General features: G+C 38.8%; 2 protein-coding genes across 5 annotated transcripts in view; one reads left to right on the forward strand and one right to left on the reverse strand.

The window, feature by feature from the left end:
- Nucleotides 1–263: 263 nt before the first annotated feature.
- On the reverse strand, nucleotides 264–20,626 carry WARS1 (tryptophanyl-tRNA synthetase 1). Of its 3 annotated transcripts, XM_014871970.2 has the most exons (12): nucleotides 20,381–20,626; nucleotides 19,624–19,646; nucleotides 16,854–17,068; nucleotides 15,584–15,791; nucleotides 10,933–11,041; nucleotides 9,956–10,075; nucleotides 9,179–9,361; nucleotides 8,431–8,531; nucleotides 7,083–7,195; nucleotides 5,873–6,046; nucleotides 2,517–2,657; nucleotides 264–727 (listed from the first exon to the last, which is right to left on the reverse strand). In XM_014871970.2, the coding sequence occupies exons 3-12, from the start codon at nucleotides 16,965–16,967 to the stop codon at nucleotides 569–571; spliced, it is 1,422 nt and encodes a 473-aa protein (XP_014727456.1). In that variant the 5' UTR covers nucleotides 16,968–17,068; nucleotides 19,624–19,646; nucleotides 20,381–20,626; the 3' UTR covers nucleotides 264–568. The 3 variants fall into 3 exon arrangements, with proteins under 3 accessions (XP_014727456.1, XP_014727458.1, XP_014727457.1); XM_014871972.2 differs by lacking the exon at nucleotides 19,624–19,646 and having other exon boundaries at nucleotides 20,381–20,499; XM_014871971.2 differs by lacking the exons at nucleotides 19,624–19,646; nucleotides 20,381–20,626 and adding an exon at nucleotides 19,783–20,001.
- Nucleotides 20,599–23,288, forward strand: part of WDR25 (WD repeat domain 25) — a 58,943-nt gene continuing 56,253 nt past the window's right edge. The window contains exon 1 of one of the 2 annotated variants that reach the window (XM_014871969.2): nucleotides 20,599–20,703. The gene's annotated coding sequence lies outside the window, so the exon portion shown is untranslated. Of the gene's footprint in view, nucleotides 20,735–23,288 lie in introns of both variants that reach the window. The other variant, XM_014871968.2, reaches the window with a different exon arrangement.

Consider the following 23,288-nt stretch of genomic DNA (forward strand, 5'->3'; position numbering starts at 1 on the left):
CAACTTGCCCAATGTCAAAGAGGAAGGCGAGAGCAAGACAAGGCTGATATTCTTTCTCCAGTGTTCAGCTCACAGATGTTCACTCTTTCTGTACTGATCCCACTTTGTAACATACACTACTTTTTTGTGTGCAGCATGTTCTCAGTAGCCCAAGAAGACATACAGTCTAGTAAACCAAGGTACATAGTACAAAAGAAAATGGAACTACTATTTATTACTTTGAGATATGACCTCTTACCAACACATTTAAAACAATTTCCAAGTTAGCCTTTATCATCAAATGGAAATTTTATTTATATTTTCAACATGAAATACATTAAAATACAATGCTGGGCTGACATACATGCTTTTCTGCAAGACTGATCAATGATGTCTTGCATATTCTGATTTTAAATAGATACAAGTCCTATTTAAAACTTTTTCTGTACTCTGCTGTTCATGATAATTTACTCATTATTTATAAAGCACCGATTACAGGCTGTACATAAGTAGGGAGTGATGACATACAACAGAAGACAACAATTAATTGGTTGCGCATTATCAAGTGCTAAGTTACATGTACATTTCTTCAAAATTCAAAAGCCAGCTTTCTTGGAGTCATGAACTGCTTGACAATTTCATCTGTGACCTGCTTCCTTCTTTCTTGATGAGCTGCTACCAAGGGCTGCATTGTTTCAATAAGAACCTTCTTCAGCTCCCCTGTGAGCAATTCCCCACTGGTGTAGGCCTGCCAAGAAAGTGTTGGTTGCTCAACACGGGGCCATTCACAAAAAGACTCAGTGATCAGTATTTATTTAAAAGACAGATCTGGATGACATAAAAGTAAGGACAGGCCTTAGAAGATTATCTGGTATCACTCTGAAAATGCAACTTGCAGAGTTGCTTGTTGCCTGTTAAAACATTAAGGCAGCTGGCAAAGTTCATATGTGACAAGTTATTATGAGGACTGAATAAACTATATTCACAAGTTTAACTAGGAAATCCTGTAATTTCTTGCAGGAAACTGTAAGTTTCCTCCCCAGAATCCCAGTTCAAATAAACAGTCACCCTTAGCCTTTCTTTTTTTTTTTCAAGAACAGGTACAAATTCTCATATTTTTTTCTCATTGCATTTGGGTAAGAGACTAGATGTGATTAAAATATCCTTTTTATAGCAAAGACACTCAGAATCTGTGTTCACACTGTAGTCATAATCACAGTTGGTAATCCATTCCATTGCTCAATACTGAAATGCTTTAGCTTAGAAGCACAGGCCAACAGTTGATTGGTTCAGCCACATTTAGCAACCATAGCTGGGACAGTGCAGCTATATTTGAAAGGACAATGAACATGACAATCTTACCTCCCCTCGTCATCAAGCCATTTGTAACAACTGTTCAAGGTGTAAATGCTGTTGATGTTCACTCAGCAAGAGTAAAATACATTAACAAGAGCAAATGGAATTACAATTTCAGTGGTGTGGTTTGGGATGTGTGTGTTATTTTTTGTTTGTTAGTTTGTTATAAAAACACCAAGGTTGCCTTCTCAGAAAGTGCCTTATGCTAATCTGAAGCAGCTGCACTGATGCTGCTACAGGGGGCGAGTTCATGTTTTCTACTCAGATTCTGAGGCATCACTGCAGTGAGCTGCAAGCTGTGGGTCAGGCTTTGTACTCTGCATGCAGCAGACTTAGGCTGACACTCTTGCAGTGGTTGGAGATTAATGAAAAAAATGTCTTTAAGTCAAAAGTGCTTCACGTTTCCACAAGGAATTTACAACAGCACAGAAAAGAGTAGAGCTATCCAACCCTGTTCTTGTGTGGGAAGGAGTAGAGGGCTGGAGAAGAATCTGCAGTTCTTGATTTTCTTGCAGCTGTTCCCAGCAGGAGAAAGCTGATAAACCAATGTGACATGGGTGTTATCTACAGCAGCTTCTGCCTTCCAGAGAACACAGACCACCTAGTATTGGTGATGAAAGGAAGGCTTGCTACCAACCCTGGGGACAGAAGTCTGCCAGACAGGCTTAAAGAAAATGCAACATGTATGAAGCACTTTTTGCCTGGGGTCAATGAATCAATTCCTCAGAGCTGTTAGATTTCTTGCGATGATAAGAAAAAAACAAAAACCAGCAAGCTTTAGACATGAGCTTCTGTAGTTTTGCAGAATGTTTAGGTACTTTACAGTAAGGAACAGGCAGAGTGTATTATACAATTAAAACAACACTAATCCCAAGGTGACCTAATTTGAAAGGTAGGGAAGATATTGTCCTACAGTGTTGGAGATTCCTGTGAAAACACTAGGGATGTTTTGTTTTAAAGAAGAGACAGATTGGCCTGTGAGAAAGAACACCACAAAGGAACAAAACCTGAGATACTAATACTGAAACTTACAAGGGACAGAGAGCATGAGAATAACACCAAAATTACCTTCCTGGAGCAGGTTCACAGGAGGACTGAGCTGCAGCTCTGTTGAGGGCTGAGGTTCAGCTTTGTGCTCACAGCAGGGAATGAATAACCCAGTCTGCAGTTTGATTACTCACCTGCTTCAGTTGCTCGAGCCTGTCATCATCCTCCAGGAAGAAAGTCAGGTACATAAAAGACACGTCAACATCACAGTTGCCTCCGTACTTCCTGTGCTCTTCAATGGTGTCCCTGCCTCCCGAGAAGGCGTGCTTGTTAATCTGAAACAACACCACGAGCTCACGCTGTAATTCCCACCACAATCAGGATTCCTTTACTGCAAACACAGATGTGTCATGATCCTCCAAATTCTTTACTAAGGATTAGCTGAAGAATGAGTGGGACAAGTTAAAGCAGAGCCTCAGGACTGGAAAAAGGAGGTCATTAGAACCCAGCAGGGAAAAATGGCTACACATACTCCTCAGACTGCATAATCAGAACAAAAATTAGGTGAAAATGAAAAATAACCCACCCAAGACTCAGACAAAAAAGTTTTAAGTCCCTTTTGCTGAAGCTGTGAACAGAATTTGTACTTACAGAAAATGTACTTCATGTAAGAAAAATTAAGATATTTATCAAGAAATTAATTTTGAAAGAGATGAAGAAGGTATGGAAAATCCTGCAGAAATCCTAGAGATAACCTAATCTCCTCTTTTTGGGGAAAAGGAAAACAAGAGAAAGCAAAGTTAAAGACGACAAAAGTCTGTCTAGAATGCTTAAGATCAGAGCAATGCCCAATTGTTCAGTCTAAAAATAGAGTATTTGCTGACAGCCTTCCTCTTTTGAAGCATAGTTTCCTACAGGCAGATGAACAGCACTATTGAACAAATGTAATTGCTAATCCCATTCCCAATAAATTCAGAAGCTACTGGCCTATTTTGAACAGTTATACATATGTAGAACTCTCTGAGGATGCTAATCTTATGAATTTAAAGAAAATAAATTGCTAAGTGGAGGAAAAAAAATTTCTTAACCATATGCTGAGCTTTCATTTAGCTCTTGTATCTTTTGAGATACCTTAATCAACCTGCCAAGAGACATTTGCATATGAAGTAGGTTTTTTTTTTTAGCTGTGGTATCTAGGAGCTGTTATATATTTACAATTTATGAACATTCCTACTATCTGTATAGACTGTCTAGTGCTTTTTTGAATCTCTCCAACCACCAAGTTACTTGTGAATCTTGTGGCAACGAACTACAATCAGAAATCACTCACAGATGAATATTTTAAAGAAATGAACTGCCATCTGCCACATTACATCTATTCTTATATTGTAGGGCAGCCTGAATAGCTGTCTCAGCATCTGTAAAATGAAGTTTTTACATACTCTTCTGAACTGACCTTCCTCCTTATTAGATTTTGTAAGCCTGTATGAAATTTTTTCAATGCCTTTCATCTCTACAGTTTGTGTTCTTACTAAACAGAGAGGAATTAAATACAATATGCCAGTTGAAATCATATTTTTGTTGAAACACAAAATGTTTCCTTTCTTAATCTCAAATGCAGTTTTTTTACATATTCTGGCACCTCACCTGACTCATCACACACCTGACTGAGGATTTCAGTGACCTATCCATAGCGAGCGAGGAACTGATTTTTTCCCCCTGAATTTCTCTGAATCCCTCTATATGACTATAGACATAAAATCTAAATAACACTTTATAGGAAAACAAAAAAGCAATTGAGTTGTAATTTGCTGATAGGTACAATAAGAAAACTTTATTAAAATGCTGCCACTCATCTCATTGGATTATCCAGAATCCTCTTAGCCATTCCTGATATATAATATTTTTTTATCTTCCATTACCTCTAAGTTTTGAACCTCATTAATTAACAATGTACCAATAATCTGAAAAATGCTGTAAGTAGTAATTTTTTTTGTCCAAAGTAGCATTCTCTTTTTCATCTTCGTTCATGATCAGAAGTCACCTTTCCTAATATATTTTTTTATTTACTTGCTATAACAGTATTTGGTCTTTCACTCAAGCTCTATTTCCATAAAGACTTATTTCTGATGTGCTTCAGAAGCTGAAATAAATCTCAGCTTGTCCTCCATTACTCAACACTTCATGTTGTGTTCAGGATTTTTCTTTATGTCTCTTATATTCCAAGTAGTTAGAATTATTATTTTTATTTTTTCGAGTAGTTTAAAGACAGTAGAATTAGGACTTATGAACTTGGATCTCTTTGCAGATCACAAGTTACTTGCCAGGAAAAAAAATATGGAAGAATGTTACCAATATTACCATTAACCATCTATTCTCTATTCTGAAATTACAGCTTTTTTTTTTTTTTAAAGCAACTCTGTAACTGCAAATAAACTGCAAAAATTATAATCCAAACACATGAAGAATTCCAATTCTTCAAAACAGTACTGCTTGATCAGTTTCTACAAAAGAGAATGAAGGGCTATGAGGTGGCTGTAGAAGAGTCACCATAAGATAATTAATCCAAGCCTGCCCAGTAGAAACGACATAAATATCTTTTCTTCTTGTTTTGACAGTTATTCAATGTCTGGTTTCATGCCTACAAATTCCTTACCAAGGACTGATTTTCACTTTCTTCACCACAACACAGGTGAACTTTTGCCAAACTAAATCATCTGACACCAGATAAGAGTAATCTTCCTTTGAACTTGGAAACAAACTAGGAACATACTCAGAAGAAAATACCCGTTCTGAGTTGAAATTCAGCATAATGTTTATTTGTAAATTGGAGTGAGCGCATTTCTTTGTGAATTGGCAGCAATAGATTCTCAAGCAGCAGGAAAGGTCTGACCTGTGTTGTAACTAACACCGTGCAATGTTTGATGCTCCCAACAGTGAAAGGCAGTCAAGAGAAAGAGCTGTATATTAGGTTTACATCATGGCCTGTCAGATTTCAAACTATGGCAACAAAATATTTATTTTAAGAGCATGAGCCTCCACAGCTCTTACTCTTATACCATTGCTCTGCAGGTATCAGAAAAACAAACATGTTTTGTACGCTGTCCCAGCTAATATTTGTACTGTCAGACTAGCTGGTAATGCAAAAGATCATATTTGATAGTCTAGCTAAATTTGCATAACTCAGTCAATTGCTGAAGATGCTTTGCCGTGAAATGTATGGAAAAACCAATTCATGTATGTTCAAGGAAAACATTAAAAATTGTCATTGTAACCAGAAGCTGTCTGAAGGTAGTGTGAGTCAGCTGAGGGGGGACATCAAAGGAGTGTGAGGTAGGAGCTATGGGCCAACCTCTGCTGCACTTCCTGATGGAGCTGGAGACTATTTCTACTTATATGGCACCTATAGATAAGGGTTAGGGGGGGACACAGGGATAGGTTTATGGTTGAACTCTGTGATCTTAAGGGTCTTTCCTGACCCAAACGTCTCTATGACTCCCAGTCCTTTCTGCTGTAAAGCTTTGTGCTACCAGGTTTTTCAGGTCCTTACCTTTGTCTTGATTTGTTTGGGTGTATCAGTGAGGAAGATGGAGGAATTTGGGTCACTAGCACTCATTTTGGTCTGTGCTCCTTGCAGGGCTGGGAAGAAGACTGAGTGGAGTAAGGCTGGTTTAGGTTGTCCAATTCTTGGTGCTACATCACGGGTCATTCTAAAATAAGGATCCTAAATCAATAAAAAGCACAGAATAAAGTTGAAAAATGTGATTTGAGAGCTGATTGATGCCGACTCGTTAATGCCATAAGAAATGATGTGAAAAAACCAAAAACTGAAAAAACCCAAAACACGAAATATTCCAGAACCTGCTTTCAATCCAGTTAATTCAGAACACCAACAAACAAAATCCCATTTTTTCTTTTCCATAGTGCTGTACACTCTGATTCCCTTAAGTAACAGGCATATTTACGAAATTTTACACGAATTAAAATAGTTGCTAAAACTATGATTAATATGCCTGGAGGTGGATGCACCTAAGATGAAACCTTTCTCCCAAAACATTTTAACAACCAGCATAGAATCTGAGCTAAATCAGCAATCAAGCTGGCAGTGCTGTGCTGATGATGTGACTTAAACCAAAGTGAAATATTACTTCATAATACTGTGGCTGATGAATATAATTACATCATCTTCCAGAGTCTATCTCTGTGACAAAAAATAGCTAACAATTCAGACAGTGCAGGATGTGATTCCTAGAAACGCTACTGAAGTAAAGACTATTACTCTCATTTGTATCTGATTTTTTTCCAGCTCTCTCTATAAATCTGAATTGTTAAGGTTCTGCAGCCTTTCTGGCAAACTATTTCAATGCTCCTTTATTCTTACTGAGAAAGGATTTTCCCCCATGGCTCAAATGAAATCTCTTGTGCTGCAAGTTGAGCTCATTCCATCTTGTCCAAGTTACCATGGAGATGGTCAAAAGTTTCTTCCTACCCCATGTCAGTGCGCTTTTGCATAGATGTTACTGTCTTTGCTTTCCTAGATGTCAGCTCAGTTGAACAGAGTTGAGATCAAGAGAGATCCAAGACTGGATGAATATATGATTGTTGGTTTAAGCCTTCATCTTTTAGTCTTTCAGTTTCTACCCCAGAGACGTCCTAGCAAGAAAGTTTTACAGATGCCTCAGGACACCACCATGAAGCTTGAATGGTACAATACAAAACCAAATCCATGAAAACCAAATTAAGCAATATCATTTTCTAACCTGGTCAATAGCACACGGGATAAGACACTGAATATTCTCCTTGCCATTGAATATCTGTGGAAATGATGAACTGAAGGATGGAGCAGCTTGGATAGCAGGAAAGCTGATTTTACCTAAAAAACATGTTGGGAAAAGCTAAACAATCAACAGAAGCAGTGATAAATAGAATTTTTTGCAATATGTAAAATGCACAAATGAATCATCCAAATACTTCATTGAAGATCAAGCTCTATCTTTATCTGCTGCCTTATCTGAGGAAACCTTTTCATCTTTACCTTCTGCAATGTCAACAAACCTGCAATGGACATAGAAACTAATGACAAAAAGCAAGCTGTGCCCACATTAACTTCAGCAAAAGTTCATCACTGCATACTCTCTTGATCGTTGAACTATCTACCCTTTTCAGAAAGAGAATTGACTAAGCTTTTCATTTTTTTTCACATTATGAGAGTATAGCTACAGTTATCACATAAGCTTCACTCTGAGATCTTGAATCACTGCTATATGCACGCTGTACTCATGAAGCATCTCAGATATGCCAAAACAGATGTTTTCTTTTTTATACAGGGCTAAATCACAGCCTGCCCAATCTGGAACTGATCAAAATCCTATCAGAACAGACAACAAGACTTTTACACATATGTGATGAAGTCATAATCACAATTCTATCTTTTATCAGAGCATTGCTAAAACAAGTGGAAATGTGTTCCTTGGTTACAGTGAAGGCTGAAAGCTGTCACTGGCCTAATTACTGGACAAAGAATGATGATGATGATAATGCTCAGAAACATCCAGGACTTAATGTCATTTTTACACAGAATCTTTTTTCTTGGCCATGTGACAGAAACCTGCAATTGCAGTGATGTAAATGGGAGACTTGAGTTACCCAGAACCTTGATAATTAGGCTATTCAGCACTCAACTTTTTTCATATATGTAAATGCCTATGGGTATTAATGCAACTTTTTCTGACATGTTTCTTTACAAATTTGGCATAGAAATTTCTAGAAGCTAAGATTGTCTATAGCTCCAATCACTGTAACAAAAGAATAAAAAAAGAAAATAGAAGAAATAGTCGTTCTCTGTTTTGGACCCTTCAACATTCTTGTTTTGTACTTTACTCTTACTAAAGTCAAAAAGGTAGATTTTATGCTAGAAATTTCATTGTAAAGTGTGTTCTGTTCTGAACAAACAACAATAACATCAGAATCTGCCTGGAAACATAATCCTCCTGCTTTTTCTACCTGTTTCATGAGTGGCAGACACTAATCTCTTTAAACTATTACTTAAAATAGCTCAAATTAAAGTGAGAGCAAGCACTGTTTCTTGTAACTAGTATGATTTCCTACCAATGCAATCACTGTCTGTAAAGCCAAAGATTCCTTTCACTTGGTTAAATGTGACATGCTTCTGAACTTTGACAATATTTTTGTAGAATCCAGCACTTGTCCTGTAAGAAAAAAAAGGTAGAAAAATAAAATGAGGAGAGTGTATGTACAGACTGTGACTGCAAAAGCTGAAAACATTAAAAACCCTGCAGGATTAAATCTCATTAGGTTTCAGACTTTTTGTGGCCCATTGAGATGATGATTAGAGAACCATTTACAAACAGGAATTTTATGCCTTGAAAGTTTAATTTGTTCTTTCCTTCCCCCAATAATTACTACAAACATTCTCCTTTAAACTTCACTCAATGCTGTATTATTAAATAACTGACCACAACAAGTTGCTGCAATGCCTTCTGTTAAAGCAAACAAAGTGTAAACATATTTGAGAGATTTTGATACCATCTTAAGCAAATCAATCCGGAAGTTTCTTGGTGGTTTAGGTATTTTTACACTTTAGCTGGTTTAATATATTTTTCAGAATTTATACATTGCACACACAAGTATTTGTTCATATGTTATACAGGAGAATGACAATAATATATAAGATGTTGGACAGCAGAAAAATTAATATGTTTTTATTTCAAGTGTTACAAAACTTGTCCTGAAGCCTTCAAATTTAGACACACTTGTTAAAACATTGCTGGGTAGTCAAAGTTAGAAGATACAGACACTTTTCTCACTACAATGCTCTAATGAAATTTATACTTACCCTAAATAGTCTAAATCCGAAAAGATAAAGGTTTTATTGACATCAAAACCACAGGCAATGATGTCTTTTGCATTTTCTCTAGCATATTCATAGGCCTTCTCAACTGTCATGTCCTTCCAAAGATATTTCTCATCATCAGTTAACTGTATTACCAAGGGAACATCAAATACTTCTTGCAGCCACCTAATAGAAGCAGACATATTTGATTCCAAATTAAGTTAACATGAAGATGTAAACCGTGCAGCTAAAATATTTTTATATATTTAAACAAAAGTATATGGAGAGGTCTGCTCCTTTCTTTGTATTCATTTGCAGTTATATTTATGTGAACAGATAAAATGTTTTATACAGATGATAATGACAACTTACCTAGAATAAAGACTTACACTTACTGTTTTCTGTACACATGACAGAGGTCACTAGTTGCAAAAGAAACAGAATTCAAAGAGGTTTTACCTTTCTGAGCCCAATGTCTCTGTGTCCTGCTGCTGCAGGCACCACCTTACACAGTAATGTTACTGAGTCTTGTAATGAACTGGTTTTTAGGAACAACAGAAATTCTAAGGAGTGTCACATAGCTTAAAGAAGAGGGCTTTATGGTGATGCAGGGACTGTGATCATTTCAGTGAAAAGGTAAGATTGAATTAAGTTCATTAATATTCAATTCATATAATCAGAAGTACTTGCAAAGTAACATCTGGGCAGTTTCACAAGCCACGTTCAATGTTACTTTTGAAAAAAACACATTGAATAATACAACTGGTAGAAATAGCTTACTTTGTGAACATAAATGGGATAAGATGACCAACGTGCATTGCCTGAGAGGATGGCCCTCTGCCTGTATAAAGGTAAAAGGGCTTCTTATTTTCATAAGCATCAAGTACTTGGTCCATATCTCTAGAGAAAAAAAAACAGAAAACAAGATATAGTTATTTTGTAGGAAATATCCACAGGAAAAAGCTTTTATTCAAAATCTGAGTGTTTTTAAAGCCAAAAGTATTTATATATAAATTATAATATGTTAAGTGTCCTAGAAATAAAAAAGTTCTTGCTTATTCATTTTTTAATTCAAGAAAAGCATAGTCCCCTTCAGTCTCCATGGGGAAAAAAAACTCAAAGAAAAATAAAATCAAATGCGAAAATTTAATGTTGAAATTGTGCAACTTTTAAAATTACTCCATTGGATAATAATCTCTAGGGACTAGTAAAACAGCCAGGGACCATTTCTCAAATAGGTTTAACCAAGCAGCTTAGCTGAACTCTGGTGGAGGTCATGCCCTTAGTCATGCTCAGCCCTTCTGTGGAAGCTGCTGCCACAGCCCAAAAGGCCCCGTGTGCTAACACTTAAACTGTGAAGGTCACTGCCAGGATCATGCTTAAGATTAGACCCTGAGCCTTTTCTGTACCACAAACAGATGCATGAGAACCCTGCTGAAATCACCAGTGGCACCTGGAATTGTCTGCCAGGCCGCTGCCTCTGGCTGCTGGCACAGAGCCAAAATGAGCCTGCACTCTGAGCACATTGCTTCAGTTCGGGATTTTTGAGGACATATCAGAAACCCACGCAATCGAGAGTTTCAAGTGTTGCCAGGGGAAATCTGCAGTCGTCGCTAATTTCAAATGGCACAGTTGGTTTCCTTGGTATAAAAGCACATGGTTTTTGCTAGTTACAAGCTTCTCCCAATAATTCTCCAAATAATTCTCACGGGAAGTCTGCCCAACAGGACCTTTTGAATTTTAATAAAAGAACTCACCTGTGGGAAAAAAAGATTCCTCTACGTAGAAAGTGGTGAGGTTTTTGTCCAATAGCTCTTTCTATTCGATTAATCAGATCTGTGTCAATTTTACTGCTGCCAAACCGAACTACAATCATAAAATGTTAAAAAAATAATTAAAATAAGTACAGCATAGCTACAACCAGATCTTAGAATACCAAGAACATACCAATGCAGGCTAGATTAAAAAAGACACTTTCGAGTCAAAAAGTCGAAGTCAATTTTCCTGATTCTTGCTTGAAGACTCAGCAGTCACCTCCAGTATTATCTCTATGCTGGGAGGCTCAGCTCACCCACAACATACAGTATTTCTCCATCCATGAATTACTATAACTGCAGTCTCCTTATAGCAAAGCATTGATATTCCAAGCAAAAAAACATGCTAAAGAAACACATTCAGATCACCAATTTTACCTAAGCCATACAATAAAAATGCCTATGAGGCTCTGAATGTTTTTCCCTTAATGTCTAAATTTTCTGCTGTCAGACAACATCTTCTCTTGCTTTCACTCAAACAACATCACTAACCCCAAATACTCTTCTGCAAATTTAATTCTTCTTTATTATGTATATGATTACAGACACTGCTCCCCTCAAGAGGCTTGAAAAGGAAATGCATAATGCTATTCATGGCAATCAGTAAGACTTACGACTTGGTGGTTTAGGAAAGGCTGTGATAGAGTAAAATAGCAGTATTATCTCTATTCCCAGTAATTCTGGGATCCTAATAATCAGGCCAATGCTCTATGATTTAAAACTTGTTTGAAAAAATCTATGTAAGAGTCTACTGCTTGCTACTATCTGCTCTATTCAACATGAGAACTATTCAACATTGCACTAATAAAATGAAAAATGCATCAAAATGGTAAATTATAATCTGATTGAATGCTAAAAAGAGATCAAATGAGCATGAAAATGATTCAGCACATCAACAGCAACTGGTAAGAGGCTAATCTGACAGAACCAGAAAACATGAAAATACCCCAGATTAACTGCGACTAGCTACCCTAGAAATATTTGTGTACTGTCATAGAAAGTGATTAGAAAAGCTCTCTGGGGTATAGAACACTTCTCTGGAAATGCCTAAATATCTTTATTAAACATTCACAGGTTGCACAGCTCCCTTTTCTTTGGCCATGTTCACCTTTTCTGTTAAAAAAACTGATCATTTTTCCCCACCTATTTCCTCCTATTTGAATGTTCAGAACATCTTAGGCTCTCTGCTCACAAAGAATCTGCCTTTCTAAACAGCTTTTGACAAAGACAGTCTCCACTCCTAAACAAGCTTTAAAAAAATCTCTGGTGTTCTAGCTTTTACCAAAATACAGCTTTCAACTCACTGTGCAGAAGTCCTGAGAACTGTCATTTCAAAAACATATTTGCATTTGCTGAAAATTCATTATATACTTTTCCTCTTTGCCATTACCCTGTTATAACTACATGGAAAAATCAATACCCTAATATTTGTTATACAGTAACTCTGGTGACGAGCCAGTCTGGATGATCTCTGAACAGTCATGACAACTGTGAGAGGCTCCTGGAGGCTGGAAGAAAGCAAATGCCTACCTTAAAAAAGGGCTAGAAGGAGGAATTGTGGAATTGAGGTGGACAGGCCAGTCTATCTCACCTCAATCTGTGGGCATGCGCTGAAGGAAATGATCCTGGAAATCATTTCCAAACATTAAAGACATGAAGGTGACTGGGTAGCAGCCAGCAAGGATTTAGGAATGGAAAATCATTGTCAGACCAACTTAATAGTCCTATGATGCTGTAACTATAGTGAGGTGAGAACAGTGAACGTTGTTTACCTCAGCTTTAGTAAGGCTTTTTCCAGCTCATTCTCAGAGATAACTGATGAAGTCTGGACTAGGCAAGTGGACAGCAAGGGGAAGTGAAAACTATCTGAACTGCCAAGCTTGAAAAGTTGTGAGCAGCAAGCACAAAGTCCAGCTGGAGCCTAGAGCCCAGTCTCAGCAAGTGTGCAGGTGAAATAATTCTGGGAGGGGTGGCTGATACAACAGATTGCTGTGATGCTATGGAGAGGGACCTCAGCAGGCTGGAGAAAGGGGCTTATGAGAATCTCGTGAAATTCAAAAAAGAACACAGAGTCCTGAATTTGGGAAAGAATAATGGGTACAGCAGGGGGCCAAGTGTCTGGAAAGCAAAAGGACCTCAGGGTCCCAAGGTCCAGACAAGGAATTGAATACAGCTTGCAATGCACTTTTGTAGCTTGGATGGTGTAAGGCCTTGTGGGCTGCGTTGGGAACAGGGCTGCTAGAAGGTCAGCGAAGGTGATCCTTTCCCTGCATTAAGCACTGAGGAGACATCTGGAGCACTGGTTCTGGGCTCTGGCATAAGAAGGATATGGATATAATAAAGTGAATCCAGCAAAGCACCATGAAGATGAAGGTCTCAGAGCACCTGTCACACAAGGAAGAGTTTGAGAGAGCTGGGATTGCTGAGCTTGGGGAAGAGAAGGCTCAGGAAGGATCTTATCAATGTATATAAATATGTAATAAGAGGAAGTGGAGAGGAAATAAAAAAGACAGTATCAGACTTTTGTCAGTGATGCCCAGTGAAAGGACAAGGGACAAATGGTACAACTTAGAAGAAAGAGGAAATTCCATTTAAACATAAAAAACCCCTTCATACTGTGCACATGGTCAAATACTGGAATGTATTGCGCAATGAGGTCATGGGATTTCCATCCTTGGTGATTAAAAAACCCTACTAGACAAGCAATCCTACTGCTCTAGCTGACTCTGTTTTGGAGAGACGAGCTGACTACATAGCCTGAGAAACTGCCCACCAACTTCAACCATTTGGTATCACTTGCAATACTCAGCTTACAGAATTATCAGCACGGATAGCATAAAAAGCTCTTTCTCCCTCATTCCTCGGCTCTTTGCTCATGCTCAAACAAACAAACACATTTCTAGGGATGTTCATATCTAGTATTAGCTGACAGAAGCCTTCTTGCCAGAATATCTTCAGGCTGTATTGTTGTGCTACCACTTAAGTGCACATCTAGGACAACCATTTGAGAAGAAGACCTCTTTCAATTTAAACACTGATTTAATTTCTTCTATGTTTGATTAAACATAAGCACAGTGGCAACTTTTTCAGGTACCACTAGTAACAGATTATAGACGGCACAAAAAATTCCCTTAGGGTAGGAGCTATCCAATGTAACAAGTTCTCAGACAACACCTTTTATTGTTATTTTTTAAAAGGGAAGGAAAAGAAGGACGCTTATCGATAACAACCAGCAACTGCTTCACATCCTGAAGTGGCTAGGCTAACTTTCTCTGAAAAATTTCCAACACAGCACTTAGAACAAGCGAAATGACTCATTTATCAAATGCACTAATCTGAGAGTAGTGTAAAGAAGTAAAAACCCTTTAGGCTAACCCACACTCTGTGGAAGATGAAAGGTCTTATGTACACAGTTACTGGAAAAAAAGGGCAGGAACTGATTTATAGCAAGCTGTTTTTAGGAAGATCCTGAGATTGCGCCAACACAATTGTGCAATTCTTCCTTTCTAAAATGCTCAGAACCCCTTCTTCCAAGGAAAAAAACATCCCCAAATCACTTCTCTGTAACTCCTATGCAAGTAACAAGATTATGAGAGCTTGTCCACTTCCAGATTCTAATAAATATATTTTTTCCTTCTCTCACATTGACCTATATTTTTCTTTGCACACTTCTCCCTTTCCAACTTTTTCTTTCTCCTGTTACTTCCTGCAGACTCAGCCAATGTGTGCATACATTTGACACGATCTCCCAGTAACATCACAAAGAATTAAAATAATGCTGACACAACAAATGTCCCAAAAGCAAATATGATTACTGCCACATAAGGGTGTATGCTCTATTGTGAGAAAAAAACTAAGCAGACCTCAGCCATGCACAACTAAGGTACTAAACATGAACTGAAGATTGATAATAATGAAAAAAAGCAAAAATAGAGAAATTAATGAATAGTTCTCTCACTTGTTTCTATACTAGACTCAAACAAGTCATTAAAATAGACAACTTAAACTACAAAACTTTGCAAGTTTTGTAACAACCCCATCTGAAACATTTTCCATTACACTGCATGTTTTTGAATGACCTGCAACTCCTTCATTCCAGCCAGCACTTGGCTGCCTGAAAGTATGCCTTCTGAAGAAATCATTAGACTTAAGAGATTTCTGCATTGGTTTTGGATCATTCTCACCCTCTCTAATCTATAAGCGATGTAAGGAACGGGTGGGAAGAATCCTTCAGCCTGGCCAAAATGCTTTTCTGCATTCCAACCACTGCAGATGCAGACACTCAGTCACAGTATCTTCATTAGTGTAATTTCTAATTAACAGTACTTACACCAAAAAACAAACCACATTAAAACTTGGATTTTGAACTTAAAAGTTTTTTGCAAAGTATTTAAGTCTTTCATAGGAAATCTCCACTTGGGACATTTTCATCTCTTACAGCAAATTCTTTAGACATGGAAATGCTAAGATTAGACATAAATTAAATGTTACCTATGATGTTTTGATCTGGATTTGTTATGATGCCTTGCTGTTTCTGTGGTCATTAGGATCACTTTACATAAATTCCTTAGTAGCACTGAAGGAAGAGTTATACCTATGAGCTTGTCATAATCCACGCCTTTAGCATTCGATGTCTGCACATTCCAGGGATTCACTAAATCTTCATCCTCTTCTTTAGTTGTACCATTGTTTATTAATACAAGATCTTTTGGAGGCAAGCCTGCCTGATAGTCTTGTCCTGTTGTTGTTTTATACGACAGTTTTAATGATAAGAGCATCCTCACTGCTGCATCAATTTCATCCTGAATAAAGGAAAAAACCCAAACAACTGTTTGCCTTAACATACTTAAAACAGATAATTACATTAATGTCCCAACCTTCCAAAATTCCATATCCATGCTTTGATCTGAATTGCATCATTAATAAACTCTAAACTCTGGTCTATTTAAATGTTTTCAACATCAATGTCAAACGTAGAAGAAAAGCAAATCCTTAATTATTAGAATATAAATCATCACCATTGCCAAGATATTTAAAGCACCTCTGTCTTGCTTTTCAACTTCTGCCTAAGAAAAAAATGCATACTTGCTTTTCAGAAGTATAACAAGTTTAGCACTTTTACCATAAATTTCCAAAGTATATAAATAAAATATAAATTATGATCTAATTTACTTTACAAAGCTTTTAGTGTCTCACCTTAAAATAATATATTCATTACAATTCATTGACAGACTTGAAGACAAACTAGAGCAAGAAATTATGGTTATGACCTCTCTAATATAAAGCTATTGTAAAATCTCATGCAAGCAATACTTAGAATAACACTTTATTTGACCCTCAGTTTTCAAGGCCTACTCCCACAGGCAATACATTAAGACAGTCCATATTAAAACTGAGCTCTCCTTGCCAAAATAGTGATTACACAATAGAGAACCTGAAATAAATGGCAAATTACTGAATTATTTAAGGGAGACTAAGAAGGGACTGTCAGTACAGTTAAAGGAAGACATATTTGATAATGTCTACAAAAATGTCTGGAGAAAAAGATTTTCATGAACCATCTAAAACCAGGCAAGAATGCAAGTGACATTAATTTGCTTGAGAAATAAATGCCTTGGATCCTGTCATATGGTATGGCAACTGGATAAAGCAGACTTCTAAGTCTAGGTCTCTGTTCTTACTTCAGGAGTAAAAATTTTGGTCTTGCTAGTGACTACCTTACTCCAGGTATGCCACAGTTCACAAAATGGACATAAGCAGTTTTTAACAAGAGATTTTCTCATCACAATGCAAAACAGATCTTAGAACAATAAAATTCTTCAGCACTCAAAAGAGATTGGGTCCCAACCATGAAATGCAAATACCTTTGGTGCTTTTCCTGCTTTCAGTGCTCTGACTTTCTCTCCTTGTTCAGTCACTCTTTCAAACAGCTGAAGTGGACTCAGAGACTGCAAATCACAGTTCGGGTTGTCTGCCATTTTGCCAGACTGCACAAAGATCTGTTTAGGAACAGCTTAACTGAATTTATCCTCTTCCAACTCTTTGGCTTGGAGATTCAAAAGAGCAGCAACAAAGAGAACTGCAGGGCAGAAAGTAGTATGTTTTACTTTTTAGTGTAAGTCTTCAAGATTAGGTGAATAGAATAAGAAAATAAAAACTATATTGATCCCTACCACGTTCTATTCATATCAAATTGATAAATGTGGAGACAGTACACAGTGAGCTTCAGTTTCACACAAAAATGGACAGAGACTGACAAGAGTATCAGGTAAATTTAGACATCACTGTTCATGCTGTCTCTCTATGTAACACTAGAACACCTTTTCAAAGTCAAATTCCTGGCAAAATGAAAATAATTAAATACATGTATATAGAGTTCAGAGCATCTCAGAACAACTGGTAGAGGCTATGTGATTCCTGATTAATTAATGTTCCTGCACTGATACCCTGTCAAATGATGAGACTTTCATAACTACGATACGGAATTTTGTCTCAGTATATGCAGTAGAGTACTTCAGCCCCAAAAAACACACACAAGAGCAAAGCTCAGTCATCTCCTTTATGGCTTTTCTCCAGAGGTTACAAAACACATTGATGACTGGTGAGAGATGCTGCTTTCCAAAGAATCCTTGGGTCAGCAATAGGGTGTAAATTTGCCAGTGTTTCTCAGAACTATGCAGAAAAAAGGAGATGGTGTAAGATGAGGAGATGGCTGAGACTAAGAACACAGCAGTCTCCCTAAGCACGGCCCATGCCCACCAAGTGGGAAGCTCTGTGCCCATGTGAAAAACTACTGACTTGCAAAGGTCTTGTCTTTCTGGAGAGACCCCCTAGCAAATTACTGATCCACTGCTGTGCATGCAGCACAGATCGACTGAGTGTTAGTAAAAATACACATTCCTTTAGCTCCCTTTTCCCAGAATTGAAACAAACAAAAAATCCAAACAAAACCAAACCTCCAGAAGCATATAATAGTTGCATTAGCTGTTCAGCAATACTTCAAAGACTTCCTTCTACAAAACAATCAGTTTAATCATAACCTTGGTTACATGTACATAGTGCTTATTTAAACTGCTATTGTAAAAAGCCTTCACCTGCCTAGCAAACTTTGAAGGTCCATTTGCTAATGGGTGGTTACCAAAACATAGCTATCGTTAAGGCTTTGTTTGTCAGTCAGCTGCAATATTCCCATATTTCAGCTTCAGCTGAATACCCTGAGAAAACTGAGAAGTGGATACATCCACCTGTTAATGTTAATTTTTTTACTCTATTTAACTCTTGGATTACCATACTTAGATTACATAACACTAATTAAGTTTTTAAGCTAATTTGATCCCTTCAAACTTGACTTTTTGCAGTTCAACAGTGTGATGAAAAAAAGTAATTTGAAGCAGATCAAACAATTTTTGATGCATTCCTACAATTTCATTATATTTTTTATTTGGATATTACCTTCTTCTTCTTCATGGGCAAAGAATATTTTAAGTATTAAAGAAAGTATAGAATAAATATTATAAATTTATAAACATATTAGAAAATGTTTATGAAGATTAACACACACCCTTTCTGTAGGAACATGCCATTTATATTTACTGGCTTCAAATTTAACAAAATAATAAAGACATAATTAAGAATTTTCTTTGGTGTAGAACAAATTGTGACTCGTTGTTTTAACTTAATTCCTTATAGTACAGTCTTACTGATAGATTGCCTCCATTCAGAAAGGCTGAAATGAGAGCTGACACTTCGCACATTTCTGGAAAGCAGCAAAACAGACTCCTTAAAATGTCTGGAATATTATGGATTTAAGCTGAAAAGAGAATCTCAAATGAAGGTGCATCTTCATTAAGAAGTAGCAAAATTAATCTAGGTGGTACAACAAGATGAGGATATTGTGATTATAAAATGCAAAACATATGGACTGCTACCTAAAGATTATCTTTATTTACCTCAGTACTGACCCTATTTTTCAGTAGAATTCAAGACAGGAATTAAGTAATGTGGAACAGAGGTCTTTACCTTTTGAAATTCATTAATGCAATGGTGAACCATAAAAAACGAATGTCTGGATATTCTACTATTTACCAAGATTTTTTTTCTTGCTTTCTTATTGATATTATAAAAATTAACAGTCCCAGACAGATTACATACCATAAGCAAGCATATCTGGAGGAAAAAAAAGATGCATGGGAATTGGAGAATGAACTACTAGGATATTTAGGACCAGAGTCTAGAATGACCCAGTGTGAACTTGAAAGCCAAGACATGTGTGCTTCTTCTACCTGAAATGCAGGTAACTTATAATGGGTACTGCACCTGTGTCCATTTCAAAATATTAAACTGCTATGAGACAAAGCTCAAAATCCTTGGCAAAGGTATCAGAAAACTACTGCATCTTCCCCCCTCTTTCCAACTGGCTGACCATCACAGATCTATGATCATTTTCACTGTCTGCAGTCTGACTTGGTAAGTTAGACACCTGAGAATTAAAAAATAGGGTTTCACATTAAGTTAAGAAGACAAACATTGCATGAAAGTACATTATGACTTCCAGAGACAACAGTAATACAACAGTCCAGAACAAACTTCCATGAGCAAATAAAAGAATGCAAGACTAAGTCAAAAAGCACTTACATTCCTGAAAACTGTATTTCCTCCTGTAAAAAAAAATCAAAACGAAAAAGAAAAGTAAAATTAAAGTAGGCAGCATCCCCAAGATGTCATGAGTAGGCAGCATCCCCAAGATGTCATGTGAAACAGGCCTTGAAAGGCTGCACTTTATAGCAGACCTACCTTCCCAGTCACGGCAAGCATTAATTTAGGCACGAAATAACAATAACAGTGTACAGGACGATTCCTCAAGATGACAGATAACACGACCATTCAAAGACTGAGGAGTCACCACAAGAAAGCCCGACACGAATCTTTGCTACACTGCAGCGGTATAAGAGCAAAGCTCCTGCCGTGCACACAATCACCCAACACTCCAATGTTCCCTAACCCTGGCGTCCTGCAGCATTCCCTGCCACGCCCTGCCCGGGCACAGCAAAGCCACTCGCCAGCTCTGCCCTTCCTGCGGTGGGACGCATTTCCCAGTGACCTGCACACCCGTCCTGCCCTTCCCAAGGAAAAGGGCTTTTTCACCTGACTTTTTGGCGAGGTAGCCCCGCAGGGAATGGAGGAAAATCTCTCAAATGCATCGCGCATCTCTAGGGGAAGGAGAAAACGTGCCCGGCAGTGAATCTCCACACCCGGCACCTCGCACCGGTCACAGGGGCGGCAGTGACCACCCAACCAGCCCCTCTCCCGCCCGCCGGGGTCTCTCCGCGAGGGCCCATCCCGTGCCCGTCCCATCCCCGTGCCGGTGCCGGCCCATCCCGCCGCTCCTCACCCGAAGCTCCTCTGTCACCACCATTGCATCACCCCAGCCGGCACGGCCGGCGCGGCTCCCGGCTGGGAAACACAACCTCCCGGAACCATTACTTCACACAGTCATTCAGACACAGTGCTGCAGACACCAGCCCAAGGGAGCGCTCTCCATCCCGCTGGCAGCGGCGAAAAAGGCGCTTCTGCCCGCTCAAGGAGCCGCGGTCTGACCCCTGCCCTTCTCAACACGCGGCCCCAGCGCGGGGGCTGTGACATGCGGAACTGTTGGGTGGGGTGTCTTGCTTTCACCCGGGGCGGTTTTAGAAGCGGCGCGGCGGCGACCGGCAGGTGAGTTCCGGGTGCGCTGCCGGGAGCGCAGGTACCGCGGGGATGGGAACGGGAATCCGAACGGGAATCGGAACCGGAACGGTGCCGGGTGCTGTTGTCCCGGCACCACGGGTGGGTTCGGCACCCGGGGCGCTGGGGAGAGGTAGCGGCACTGCGGAAGAGAGGGAGGAGCCGGCCTCAGTTGCCGGGGCCCTCCCGGGACCCGCTTCCTCGTTTGAGGCTGATCCGGAGGGACTGGAAAGGGCCGGTTGTTTGCAGAATCGTTCGGGCTGGAAGGGCCCTCTGGAGGTTATCCAGGCCAGCCATGTGCCCAGGCAGGGTCACCCAGAGCAGGTTACACAGTAACGCGTCCGGGTGGGTTCCGAATGTCTCCAGACGGAGAGAATCCATGCCTTCACTGAGCAGCCCAGTGCTCTGCCATCCTTCAGGAAAAGAAGTGCTTCCTCGAGTTGAGGTGGAACTTCTTGTGTTTTAGTTTTATGGCCATTGCACCTCGTCCTGTCACTGGGCACCACCGAATAGAGCCTTGCACCATCCTCTGGGCACTGGCCGTTGAGACATTTGTGTGAATTCATGAGATCCCCTCACTCCTCTCCAGACTAAACACATTTCCCACAGTCTCTCATAAGAGAGATGCTCCAGACCCCTTATATTCTGTGGCCTCGACTGAACCCTCTCCAGTAGCTTGTTCTTTCCCCCTCGGGGCTGTGGGGCGTTAGGAGCGAGGAAGCGCCCCGGGCAGGGCCGTGCCTCCCGTCTGCCCGCCCCGGGGCCCCGCCGTGAGCGACCTGCGGTGCTCAGTCCCTTAGCAAACCTCTGCTGGCATCCACGGGCTCTGTGCCCCTTAGCTGAACACTCAATGCGTTCAGATAAATCAGTCTTGTGGAAGACGAGGAAAACCAAAATGCTGTAAACTTCTCTTTTAGTTCAATACATTGCACATCACATCATTGATAAACTCACAGTTTAGTTACAGGATGTTTCCAATCAAGTATATTGTGGTTTCTCCCGGATCCCCTATTTTTCTTTCGTTAGGGCAGTTTCTCTGGCTGGTGTTTCTTGAAAAACAAAAGTTGATAGGAAGTCTTCAGATGAGAGAGAAGCTTTGATTTTACCAAAATACTGACGTTTATGGGTGATGTGTGTGGTGGGATGGATTTATGATGACCAAATGTAATGGAACAGTTTCTTTTCAGTATCTCATGGAAAACATTTTTTACCTTGTGTTTGCAAGGCATTATCTCGCCCTTCTGAATCTCAGTTTGGGGTTCTTTTGTGTTAAGCTAAAGTAACTTTGTAAGTCTAACCCAATCCACTTGTGTATCCTAGTTTATAGCTTTTAGCCAGAGGTCAGCTTCTTGCTCTATTTGTTCTTTGGGCGTGATGCATTTTTCTGGGAAATGTGTGAAGCACTACAACACAAACAGTAACCACTTGATACAATTACTGAAGTGAAGCCCTTCAAAGCTCCTATTTATTTGATGTTGCAATTTACTGCTAGGAACTTCAATTTACTGTTTTTGAATTGGTTTGTTAGTTTTCATGAAACACTACTTTTTTTTTTGACACTGTTTAAATGAAATATTGTTGTAATGAATTAAAAACTGTATTGTAAAAAAAAGATGTTTTCCTTGCTCTTGTTTGCTGTTACTTATAGCCGTCTTAAACTTCAGATAATGACAAAATGTCCTCTAGAGGGAGATCTTGTTGCTTTTATGTGCTGAAATGTTGGTCATCTTGTTCCAGTTAAATGTCTTGATCACTTATCTTGGGAAAGATCTGTGATGATGAATGTGTGTATCTTAATAAGTACCTATATTCTGGATCTGTGCTTAGAAATTTGCTAACAGAATATATAGTCATGTAACTCTTCTGTAGGTTACATGAAACATGGTTATTTTAATTCAAATAGATCTAATTCTGAAGTTAAATGAATAATCTTTGCAAGCTCCAGAGTCCTACTGCTACAGAAGTATTTGTAGGACCTATGTTTGTGGTGTCCCTTCATTTGTGGTGTCAATTCTGCAAATGATTATGAAGATACTGACTTTCATGCTGCATTCCCTGTTGTCATCAAGATGCTTTTGAGGGCAGTTTGTTTGCTGACCTGAACCAAGAATTTCAGCAGCCTGTCTGAAAGTGTTGTGGGTTAAATCTCGTCAGCATAATGAGTGCTAACAGCTTGGCAGGGAAACAAAGCAGTAATAAAATGTCACATTTAATCAGTCTTACCAGTACTTCCTGCCTATAAACAGCAGAGCAGAAATATTACTTTGCAGATACATCAGTTGTTTGAATGTAGTTAACTCTATACTGTACATACTCCATACAAATATTTGGAAAAATCTTGGATTTTTAGGAGGGTGAATTATTCTGCAGGTTACATATGTTGTCTTAGCATGAGATTTCTTTCTCCTGTACATAATGAAAAAAACTTATTTCACAGTTGAGGCATCTATGCTCTCGTTTTTCTGTAAGTAGATGCAAATATGAATTCAATGTAGCTTCTGACATACCTCATCTGTAAAACTAAAGGCTGTGTGGAACATGCTCTGTGGATATAGTTGGAAAATTTCCTTATACTG

The sequence above is a fragment of the Sturnus vulgaris genome, chromosome 6 (genome assembly GCF_052056855.1).
Source record: "Sturnus vulgaris isolate bStuVul1 chromosome 6, bStuVul1.hap1, whole genome shotgun sequence".
Taxonomy (NCBI): domain Eukaryota; kingdom Metazoa; phylum Chordata; class Aves; order Passeriformes; family Sturnidae; genus Sturnus; species Sturnus vulgaris.

Coding starts and splice junctions, on each gene's coding strand:
- WARS1 (XM_014871970.2), bottom strand. CDS start 16,967: ATGGCAGACAACCCGAACTGTGATTTGCAGTCTCTGAGTCCACTTCAG. Junction 8,532..9,178: donor TCGGATTTAGACTATTTAGG/GTAAGTATAAAT, acceptor TTTTTCTTACAG/GACAAGTGCTGGATTCTACA. Junction 728..2,516: donor GGCTCGAGCAACTGAAGCAG/GTGAGTAATCAA, acceptor CTTTCTTGGCAG/GCCTACACCAGTGGGGAATT.